This window comes from Balaenoptera acutorostrata, chromosome 16, assembly GCF_949987535.1.
Source record: "Balaenoptera acutorostrata chromosome 16, mBalAcu1.1, whole genome shotgun sequence".
Classification (NCBI taxonomy): Eukaryota; Metazoa; Chordata; class Mammalia; order Artiodactyla; family Balaenopteridae; genus Balaenoptera; species Balaenoptera acutorostrata.
The window spans coordinates 52,860,426-52,871,494 of record NC_080079.1 but is presented as its reverse complement, the minus strand read 5'-3'; the positions used below and the strand labels follow the sequence as shown (position 1 = coordinate 52,871,494).

At 52.6% G+C, this 11,069-nt stretch overlaps 1 protein-coding gene across 1 annotated transcript; it reads right to left on the bottom strand.

The window, feature by feature from the left end:
* Positions 1-1,123: 1,123 nt before the first annotated feature.
* On the bottom strand, positions 1,124-10,612 carry LRIT1 (leucine rich repeat, Ig-like and transmembrane domains 1). The gene is made up of 4 exons (XM_007174577.3): positions 10,491-10,612; positions 6,493-6,959; positions 3,327-3,632; positions 1,124-2,097 (listed from the first exon to the last, which is right to left on the bottom strand). Exons 1-4 carry the CDS (start codon positions 10,610-10,612, stop codon positions 1,124-1,126), a joined length of 1,869 nt encoding a protein of 622 aa, XP_007174639.2.
* Positions 10,613-11,069: the final 457 nt, after the last annotated feature.

Genomic DNA, 11,069 nt, shown 5'->3' with positions numbered 1-11,069 from the left:
GCTACACGGGGACAGAGGTGGGCTGTGTGCCAGACAGCATTGAGTGTACTGTGCCACCTGCCACGGAGGGTCTCTCAGATCCCTCCAGCCTGACATTCTGAGAGCAAATGAGCAGTAGTCTCCTGGGCATCATCTAAACCTCTAGAATTTACTGAAAATCAGATGATTATCTCTAGGCAGAATGGCACCTGGAGAAAAAAATGTTAGAATCCATGTGTCCACAGTAAGGGTCTCTGTGGAGACCCTCATGTGTATGTATGTGGCTGTACAAATGTGGCAAGTGGATAAAGAGATTATGTGTGAGTGCCTACGAGTTAGCATAAATGGAATCAAGATGCAGTATAGGAAAGTAGCAAGGACTATCAACTCTGGAATCAAGTGCATGGTCCAAATTCTAGAGCTGCCACTTCCTAGCTGTGTACTTGTGGGCAACATAGATTAGATCACTGCTCAGCAAAATATGTCCTGCCCTACCATTACCTCCATGGGAGAACTGTCCTTTCCTGCCCTGTTTAAAGTTTAGTTTTGGCCATGAGACTTGCTTTGGCAGGTAGAATATGGGCAGAAATGGCAGTGTTAAGGAGCTTAAGTGGCATCACATGTTTTTGCTCATTTCTCTGATATCATCTGACATCTCCATGAAAGAAGCCTGCCCCAGGTAGCCACTGGCTCTCCATCCTGAGCCCCAAGTAGGACACACGGAGCAGAGCCACCACAGTCAACCCACTGACCTATGGATTGTGTGAAAATAAGTGCTTGTTGCTGTATACCACTGCAATTTTGCCTTTATTTGTTACACAGCAAAAACTGACTGATACAGGCAAGTTACTTACTCACCCTGTTCCTTCTCCAGGTAAGCGGGGAGAAGAGCAGTGCCTGCTGCAAAGTGTTGTCATAAGAATTCAATGAGTTAATGTATATAAAGCACTTAGAACACTTTCTGGCACATAGTAAGTGCTTATATAAGTGTTAGCTGTTGTTGTTGTGTGTGAATGTATGAGTAAGCAGATACCCAAGTAGGTAAGAGTGGGTGAGCATGGACTCAGGTGTCAGAGTGAGCATGTGGGAGGCGAAGAGGAAGAGAGGTCAGGAGCAGGCGTGTAGGCATCTGTGTGCACGGCCCTCAGCAGAAGTACTCGTTGATCTGTCTGCCCGCCCTGACGCCCAAGGCCTGAGAGTCCAGGCTGGAGTGGGCAGAGAGGAGCCTGTCGGCTTCGCTGAGGCTGTGCTGGGACAGCTCCTCTGAGCCGTCCTCACTGTGGCCCAGTCGCTCCAGGTTGACGTAGGCACCTGTGGCCTCGGCGGAGCCCCTGGTGTGGCACTTGCGCCAGCGGCTCTGGAGAGCACCGCAGCAGACGAGCAGCGTGAGGGGCAGGGCGATGATGGCGGCCACACTGATCACCACCACGTTGATGAGCCACTGAGTGGCTTCAGCATCCACCACCTCGTCAGTGGAGAAGATGACACACTGCTCCTTCCGGGGCACCAGGCCCTGCACGCAGACACACGCCACGTACTTGATCTTGGGCACCAGCCCATGGATGGTGACGCTGGTCTTCCCAGGCTGCACAACCACCCGCCGCATGTCGCGCTGCCCAAAGACCGCATAGAGGACGCTGAAGGAAGTTGTGTTCCCAGCCTGGGGGGCCTTCCACACCAATGTCACGCTCTGGTAAGTGTCCCCCACCACCTTGAGAGAGCTCACCCTTTGGGCCTCCTGGGGTCCTGCCTGCACATCCAAGTGCTCTCCTGGGGCCCGCATGTGGAAGGGGTGGAGGATCAGTTGCTCCTTCGTGTTGGGCACAGGGGGCCGAGTGGCTGGGACAGCAGGCTCGGGGATGTGGGGGACATGCCTGGCCACCATCTTGTTGTATGCAGCTGCTTCTGCCCCCTCACCTGTCCTTGCCCACAGTACCGCTGGGCCCCCACTGTGTTCCGTGGATGTCTGGGGCTCAGAGACGACCAGGGAGATAAGAGTCTCCGAGGCTCCCAGGAAGTTCTTGGCCTGGCAGATGTAGTCTCCAGAGTCAAGGTGGGACACAGCAGGCAGGCCCAGCAGAGTCCAGCTCGTGCCGTCACTGGAGACTTCCTGGTGCACTGCGGGGAAGAGGCATGTGTGGGAGAATGAACGGGCCCATTTGCCCCAAGCTTCCTTCCAGGGCCGAGTTCACAGCCCCTGGACTGTATACATTCTGCCAAACACCCTGCTATCCCGAGAACAGACTGGGCGTCACTGAACTTTTCTTAGATTAGCCATGGGGATAGAGATCACCTGGGCTCAAATTTGGGGAGACACAGGCTGAGGCAGAGTCTAAGAATGATCAGCCTCCTAAATCTGAGATGCTCCAACTGTGTCTTTCAAGGGCCTGAGTTCTGCAGAGCTGACCCATCAGGGGTGAAAGGCTGATGCTTTGGGAGTATGGTGGGTTGGGTGAACCTGAGGCGGAGGCCCAGCTGGAAGTGCTCTGCACACCCCTGCCTGGCCCCACTGCCACTTCAATCACAGCATCTCCAACTTTCTGTATTACATTAGTGAAGCTCCTTACACAATTTTGTTTGTACACTGATTTCAAGCCCACAGTCCTAGAGTAATGCTTGCCAATATAGTTGGGGGAAACACAGAAACTGGGAGGGATGGGAGGTGTTCTGGTCAGGTGCCAAGAAATTATTCCTCCTTCACCCTCTTTCTGCATGTAGGTGGGCTGTGACTCCTGCAAACCGCCCCCCACCCCCGCAAGTGCCAGGGATGGACCACCTCTGCCTACACAGCAAAAAGGGCACAGGCAGTTCCTCCTTGTACGAGCTGTGTGATGCAGACCAACCATTTAGCCTCAGTTTACTTATACCCCAAATAGAAGGATAATCAGTTTGTTCTTTAAAGTTCAGTGACACCTTGTACGTAATACATTTAACACTTGAAGCACTCAATAGATGGTAACTCCTAGCATTAATTACTCCTACTGATGCTGGCTTCATATTTACAACTTGGAACCTTACTATCAATATTAAATACACTAAGAGAGCATCTTCTACCAAAAAGCCAGTGTTTTGCTCCTCTCAGGCTGGGCCCCAAGTCTCTGATAGGGTGGCTGGTGGAATATGACAGGACAGGTTGCGATCCATTGTTATTACTGAAGCCACTGTCCCCATGCCCAGCCTCCGGGCGGAGTCCCCCAGCTCCACTCAGACAGGATGGGAGTAAAGAGCCTTGCTTAGCTTACCTCCCTCTCCCTGGCACACCTGAAGCCCCATTCCCCCCCATGTGGGATGATGACCCACCCGCCCCAGTCTGGATCTCAGTACAGCCGTCCCCGGAGCTCACACACCTGTGCCGTTGAGTGGGTGCCCGTTGGCCCTACTCCAGCTCATTTCCGGCCCAGGGACCCCGGAGGCCCCACAGCGTAGCAATACTGCACTGCCCAAGGGGGAGCTGATGCTGGCCGCCCCCGGACGGAGCTCCGGACTCTGGCACTTCCTCAGTTCCAGCTGGCTGAAGGCCACTCCGGCCAGGCTGCGCGGGCTGGCACACCTCAGCCTGGCCTCTATGAAGGCCAGGTTTGGGGCCCAGCCTTCCAGAAGACGGACCAGGTCATAGAGCCGGCAGTCACACACCCAGGGGTTGTCCTGCAGCCCTGCGGGGGTGAAAGGCAGGGCAGGAGGTGAGCCCTAGATATTCAGATCCCCAGGCCCAGCCCCCCTTCTCCCCCAGGGAGGACAAGGCACGTTGTGAGCTCAGGGTCAGCAGAACTGGCCTCCAGACCCAGCTCCTTGCTTCACTACAACCTTAAGCCTGGTTCTTCATCTAGAGTGACAGCATTACTCCCCTTTCTGGGTGGCTATAAGCATAAATAAAGATAAATGATATTAAGCACTGGGTAAGCCATACAGCATGCCGACAAAATTGGCAGTTACTGCTGCCACTCTTGGACTGATCCTCTCAGGCTACCGTCCAGGCAGTGGGTATTTCTGCAATAACTGCAATATGCCAGAATCCATCCATTTCTAGACATGCTTCATGACCCCAACCCACCCCCCCCCCCTTTTTTTTTTGGCCTCGCCTTGCAGCTTGCAGGATCTTAGTTCCCTGATCGAACCCAGGCCCCCTGCAGTGGAAGCCTGGAGTCCTAACCACTGGACCTCCAGGGAATTCCTGACCCCTGCCCTCCCAGTATAAGTGGCACTTTCAGCATCACCCCAGCAAAGAGTGTGGCTGTTCTGAGCCATGGTCCCTTTGACACAGGCTCAAAAAGACAAGAGTGAGGATGACAGGGAATCAAATCTTATGTTATATTCCCAGCCCTCTTTACTTTAAAATTGAACACTTTTATAGAGTGAAAGCAGGTCACTGCACCTACCCTGTCAAAGAAACTTCAACATATAGAGAAGTATTGTGGGTCCTCAATTCTAAGACACAGTTCCTTTTCATATGTTTGCATTTCTAAATACAAAATGAATGCATTTAATGTGATGTCCTTTCTATCCTCCACAGATTGTTATTAAATTTGATAGCATCTAATCAATAGCATATTTTATATTTACATACATGTATTTGACATATCTGGAAACGGAAATGTCAAGGGTTGGGGAAGGTGGATTCAGACCTGCTTGTATATCCATGACTCTCGTGTCTTTTAGAGCACTAGCTGGGAAGGCGCCAGCTCCTCTCCTACTCCCCACCCCCATCCCATCCAGGTGACTGCTACCTTGTGTCACTGGTTAAATGCATTTCATGAAGCATCTGCACCCCAAGAGTCATCACTGCCCAGCTCTGGTGGTGAGCTATCTGACTTCACACAGAATCCCCAAAGAATTAACGCAAATGGCAAAGTTAAAGGACGATGAAACTTTCACCAGTCAGACTGGCAAAAGTTAAACATTCTGACCACTTTAATTGTTAGCTTCATGAGGGAATAGATGTTCATCCATCTTGTTCACTGCTGTATCCGCAGCACCTAGAATGGAGCCCACACATGGGCTGGCATTCAGATAAGCTTGCAGAGTGGACACAAGCACGGGTGGTGGTGCACACTACTGGTGGGGGGTAAGAACTGGCACTTTAGAGACTATGATTAATATTAAAACATCCGGGCTTCCCTGGTGGCGCAGTGGTTGAGAGTCTGCCTGCTAATGCAGGGGACACGGGTTCGAGCCCTGGTCTGGGAAGATCCCACATGCCGCAGAGCAACTGGGCCCGTGAGCCACAACTACTGAGCCTGAGCGTCTGGAGCCTGTGCTCCACAACAAGAGAGGCCGCGATAGTGAGAGGCCCGCGCACCGCGATGAAGAGTGGCCCCCACTTGCCGCAACTAGAGAAAGCCCTCACACAGAAACGAAGACCCGACACAGCCATAAATAAATAAAAATTTAAAAAAAAAAATTAAAACATCCAACGTGCACATTCCATGACCCAGCAATTCCACTTCTCAGTTCCTATTCTAGAGAAACATTTGTCTCGGTGCACGAGGATGCATTGTCAAGAATGTTCTCTGTGGCATCACAGGTGTTAACAAAATAATGGAAACAATTTAAAGGTCCATAAAAGGAGGAATGGCTAAATAAACTGTAGTATAACTGTATAATGGAATATTATGCCAGAGTTTTAAAAAATGAAGTTGATCCGTTTGTAGTAACTTACAAAGATCTCCAAGACATATTGTGGGGCAAAAAAAGTGCTAGTTGATACATATGATATGATGAAATTTTGTGCAAAACACACAGCTAAAATTTCTATGTGCATGTATGTTTGTATATGCGTGTGTATGTAAATGTAAACGATAGAGAACATGCAAATAAACATAACAGTGGCTACCTTTTAGGAGGGGGAGAAGGAATTATAATCAGAAGAGGGCATAAAATATAAATATATATATATATATATATATATATATATATATATAGGACATTCAAAGTTGATTTTCAAATAAACAATGCCTTTCCATGTAAGTACTACCCTATACAATGTCCTTTATCAGGTGAGAAAGTCTGCAGGGTGGACGGAGCTGGAATGGGCTTTGCTGTTCCCTGCCCCACATCCAGGAAGTGAGGGGTCTAAATAGTCCCTCCTTGAGAGACTCTCCCAGGCCTCAGGGCAGGAGCTGCCCCAAACTGCTCTAAGATTGCTCCAGCTCCCAGGGCTGGACCTCACATGAGCCAAGGCATGCTCCAGGGACACCTGCCAGAAGGCCTCTCTTCTGACATTGCCCACCCACTCCCCATCACCCACTTTCTGCCAGGGCCTCACCATGATTCCCAATCCCTCATGGGACAGGGAAAAGGGGCAGAGCTGAGGTCTGAACTGCAGCAGTCTGGCTGGGAGCTTGAGCTCCTAAACCTACCTACCAATGTGTGCCTCTCATTCAATCTTTACTCAAACCCAGAAGGCAAGTGTGAGTTTCCAGGTAAAGAACTGAGACTCAGAGAGGCGTTAATAAACGTGCCTAAGACCCCCAAGTCTCACTAAAGTGGTTCCAAGTGAAGGATGCCATCTCTTACCTAGGACCAGCTTGGCGTGGTGGCCGGGAAGGAAGGGTCCCGTCTGCAGGTGAGTCCAAGTGGCGAGCAACTCCTCGGGCAGCCTCAGCAGCTGGTTGCTGGAGAGGTCAAGGAAGGTGAGGTTCCCCAAGAAGCGCGCGGCCTCCGGGGGCACAGCCGAGAGGCGGTTGGCCTGCAGGTCCAGAAGCCGCAGCTTGGGGGCGTCCTTGAGCGCCGCCCAGGGGAAGGTGGCCAGGCGGTTCCCGGGCATGCGCAGCTCGCGCAGGCGGCGCAGGCCCCTAAGCATCAGAGCGTTGAGCTCGCAGAGCGCGTTGTAGGGCAGCCACAGCTGCTCCAGGCGGCCCAGCGGCTTGAAGGCCTCCCCGGGCACCCTGCGAATGGCCGTCCGCTCCAGGCGCAGGCTGGAGGTGTCCAGAGGGACAGATGCTGGGGGCAGGGTCATGTCAGGGTCGTTGCACACCACTGTCCTGCTTACAGAAATGGGAGTATTTGAGCAAAGGTCCTGTGGGGTCGGAGATTCCCCCTTAATTTACCTCCTTTCAAGAGACCCCCTGGTGCGCACGGCCTCATAGGACACCAAACCCAGACTGCGGTGTGCCCTGGAGGTGGGCTAGTAACAAGATTCCTTCTGTTTTCTCTTTGGGAGCTTATTGCTTGCAGAGCCTCTCACAAGTGTCCCAGGAGGGCCGTTTGGTCTCGGTCACTGGCCTGAAGGACCTCAAGCTTGAACTACTATGTCCCCTTACAGCCTACACCACCTGCAGTGCACTAAGAATGAATAGTATTTATAAATCCTGAGATCATTTTGTGCACTGCAGCATTGCATCTATGAGTTAAAAGGGTTCCTTTGTTAAATTATAGCTCAGTTTTTGTGACTGCTTTGGCTTTTCTTCATTTAAAAAAATATATATATAGCAATGGCATCAGAACTGGAAGCCACACACGGGATGCCTCGAGCCTCTCCTGACACTGAGGGACCATGAGATGATCAAGGTGTTTAAAAGCTGGAATTTTGCAGCCCCACAGCTGGATTCACCTCTGGGCTCTTTGCTTGCTGGCTGTGTATCCTTGAGTCTATTATGTAACCTCTATTTTCTTCAGTTTCCCCAGAATAGTAGACTCCACCTCACAGGGTGGTTTGGGGGTTTAAATGAGTTCATGTGTGTACCAGCTCTGCACACCTGTCACCTGTAGGAGCCCAATTGCTCTTGACCACTGTTGTAAGTTTCTGCATCCCAGCACTGCAAGTACATCAGGTCAGTCCTACCAGCTCCTTCCAATGCTCCTTCTGCCCAAACAGTGACTTCTTAAACCTCATTCTATTAAGTTTGACGCTAAAGCAGATAGAGAGATAACAGGAGGCAGTCCCCGCCCTCGAGGAACCGACAATGCAGGACTGTGTTAAATGCTATCACTGAGAGCAGCACACACACATACGGTAAACAGGGAAAGATTCTCAAGAGAAAAAAACTTTGAGTCTGGGCGTGAGGGACCCAGCCCTTGTGCAGCCCCAGTTTCATCTGGAGGATGTTTCTCCTCGCACTGAAGGAGGTGGGGTGGGAGTGAGGTGGGGATATTGTTTAGCTTTGCTAAGAGAGGTTGTTCTCTTGTAAGGTCATAACGCATTGCTCATATCATTCTTCCTGGCACCACACACACACACACACACACACACACACACACACACGCTCCACCAGCATCCCTCAGCTTAACTTGCATGCAGTACTCAAAGTCAGCTGGGCTTGGCTTGTTTTTGTCAATGGTGCCCACAAAAGGCCCAGTTACTTCCGCCCACTCGTATTCATTCTTTAGATATACATGGAACCCCTACTGAGTGACAGAAGAATATCAGACTCACAGCCCCTGTCCCCATACAGCTTATAATCCAGCAAAGGAAGAAAAAGCATTGGAGGCAACGATACCTTCAGTGATAATGGAAGCTTGGGTGTTGCAGGGAGGAAGGTCTGGATGTAGGTGGGAGGAAGGGAGTTGATGGGAAAACATGTGCTGGAAGCAGGAGAAAACGGTCAATGGAAGGATCAAAGAAACCGATAAGAGCCAGCACAGGCCAACCGCACAGCTCCTGGTGGGGCAAACCAGGCATGAAGGACAAGGGGACACATCTCTCCAGGTGCCCAGACTCACCCCCCACCCCAGGAAACCCCAGGACCCACAAGTACACACACTCTGTTCATGATAGGGGAGCGTGGAACACAGGCAGGTCCATCAGGTGCTCAGATGTAAGGGCTGGGCCCTCCGAGAGACCCTGGTTAAAGATGGGGTGAGGAAAGTGTCTGAGACACAAAAGGAGACTCGGTCTGACTGCACAACCTGTGCCCTTGGCCACTGGGGATCTCAGGTTTCCCAACAGCCTTTCATGGCCTCATTCCCCTCATTCCTCACACTCCATGCAGGTGGGCCAGTGCCTATCAGCTGTGGGACTTCTGGGCAGGTAGAACTGATGGTGAGAGCTCTGGCTTCAGAGGAGGCGTAACCACTAGCTGATGTTAGGGGCCCTGGAAACTGCCCTTGAAATTTCATTTTCCATCCTAAAGTCAACCTGCTCTCAGAAGCCCTCCCTGGTCCTTGCCCACGGCAGCATCACCAGGTAAGAAGAGTTCTTGAAATGGAACTGAAGTTCTGGGTTCCAGGACCAGCTCTGCCACGGATGCTGTGTGACTTTGAGCCCTGTGCTCTCTGTAGGTTGTAAGGGAGGCTCTTTGTCACCCTGGTTCACACTGTCCTCAGCCATGGGCTATTCCTGGCCTATTCAGGGCTTAGCCCTGGCTTCCCTTGGGGAGAAGATCCTTACCTCTGATGACCCATATGAGTTGGAGCATCACAGATTTGGGCCAAAAATGGAGCTCTTCCTGTTCTTCAGACCACATGGGGGATCCTTTCTTGGGGGTGCCTCACCTTTCTCTACCTCCCCTCACACCCAATCAGCCTGACACCCATCGCTAAGATCATTGAAAGAGTCGCACTGATAACATTGCTGTCCTGATCAGAAGCCATCAGTCCTGATCAGAAGCCGTCAGTGGCTCCCCAGCAGCCGTCTAAGACAGGGGAGAAAGGGAGGATGAAACTCCAGAAGGCTGGAAAGATGGTAGGAAAGACCCTAAACCAGGGCCTGAAATTTTTGAGTAAGTTGGGAAATGCAGTGGTCATGAACGGATGGGCTGAAGAGGTCAGAGAAAAGAGAGTTTAAAGATTGCCAAAGAGAGATAGGGAATGAGCCATGGGGGAAGAGCAAGGGTCCACAAACCACAGGAGCCTTGGGAACGTCCCAGGGAGAGGAGGAGGAGAGGACCGAGGTGCTCTCAGAGCTCAGATGGGGGATGAGGAAAGTCAAAGAAGAGGCTGAGGATGGAGGGGCCCTTGCTTGCAATGGAGTGGGCACTCCTGGCCTTTCTGAGAGCCCATCGAAAGGGGTCAAGGCTGAGGCTCCTGGGGGCTGGGCCAGAGGAGACCCAAAGTGGTAAGAGCATGAGGAATCGAGTGGTCCCATCATGGGTGGGGTGGTAAGAAATACCTGGGATATGATTGGGTACCCCCAGGAGGTGTGGCAAGAGAATGGAAGAGTCCTGGGAAAGAAGAGGCTGGGGAGATAGAGGATGGTAGGGGGCAGGAGGGAAGGAGAGGAAAAGAAAGAGGTAAGGGGCAGACTTCCTGTGTCCTTAAAGAGGGTTCCACTCACAGGATCCTGGAGGAAGACTCAGGAAGGATTTCTGGAGCTGGCACACCTGTGCCCCACCCCTGCCCCATGTGTAAAGGTACCTGGTACTTCCACTCCACCCCCGAGGCAGAGCCACACCCTGCTGACCGGAAGAAAATGCAGCCCAGACAAGCCCCACGAGACCCTTGGGTCTTGAGGGCCAGGGAGATGGAGGTTTCACCCCGCCACGGTCCTAGGGCCATGCATCCAACCCCTCCCAGCGCAGCCTAGCTGGTGGAGCCTTGGAGGCTGGGCAACCCACCCCGCACACCTGGTACCATACCTGGCTTTGCTGCCATCGCCCAGGACGTGGAGGCTGCAGCTGCACTGAGAAGGGCAGGCGGCCCGGGCCTGCGGGGGCCCTCCGAGGGCCAGGAGCCAGAGAATGCCCACCGCCACCCTCATGGCTCCTGGCTCCTCTGTAGCCCAGGCAGGGGCCTGAACCTGACTGCTCTGTCCTGCCGGCCCAGCAAACCCAGCAGCTGCCCACCGGCTCATCGGCTGCCCACACCCCCAGCTGAAGCCATCGGATAATCGCGGACAGGCTGGGGATTAGGGAGGGGAGCCCTGGCCACAGCACTCAGCGGCTTATTGCTTCCTGGAATCACCCAGTCCTGCAGATGGGGGTGGGGGATCCCCTTCCAGAGCCACAGCCTCAGGCCCAGAGCACACAGGGCATGGCAGGAAGCGGGCAGCCACCCAGGGGCAAGCGGCTGCTGGACTGCCCTACGCCGGCCAGGCTGCGGCTGCACAGACCCCACAGGGTGCCTGGGCTCAAAAGAGATGAAGACAGAACGCTGGCCTCTAATAAGGGCCACTGGAAATCCTCTCCAGGGACGCTGTCTTATAGTGAAAAGGCGTT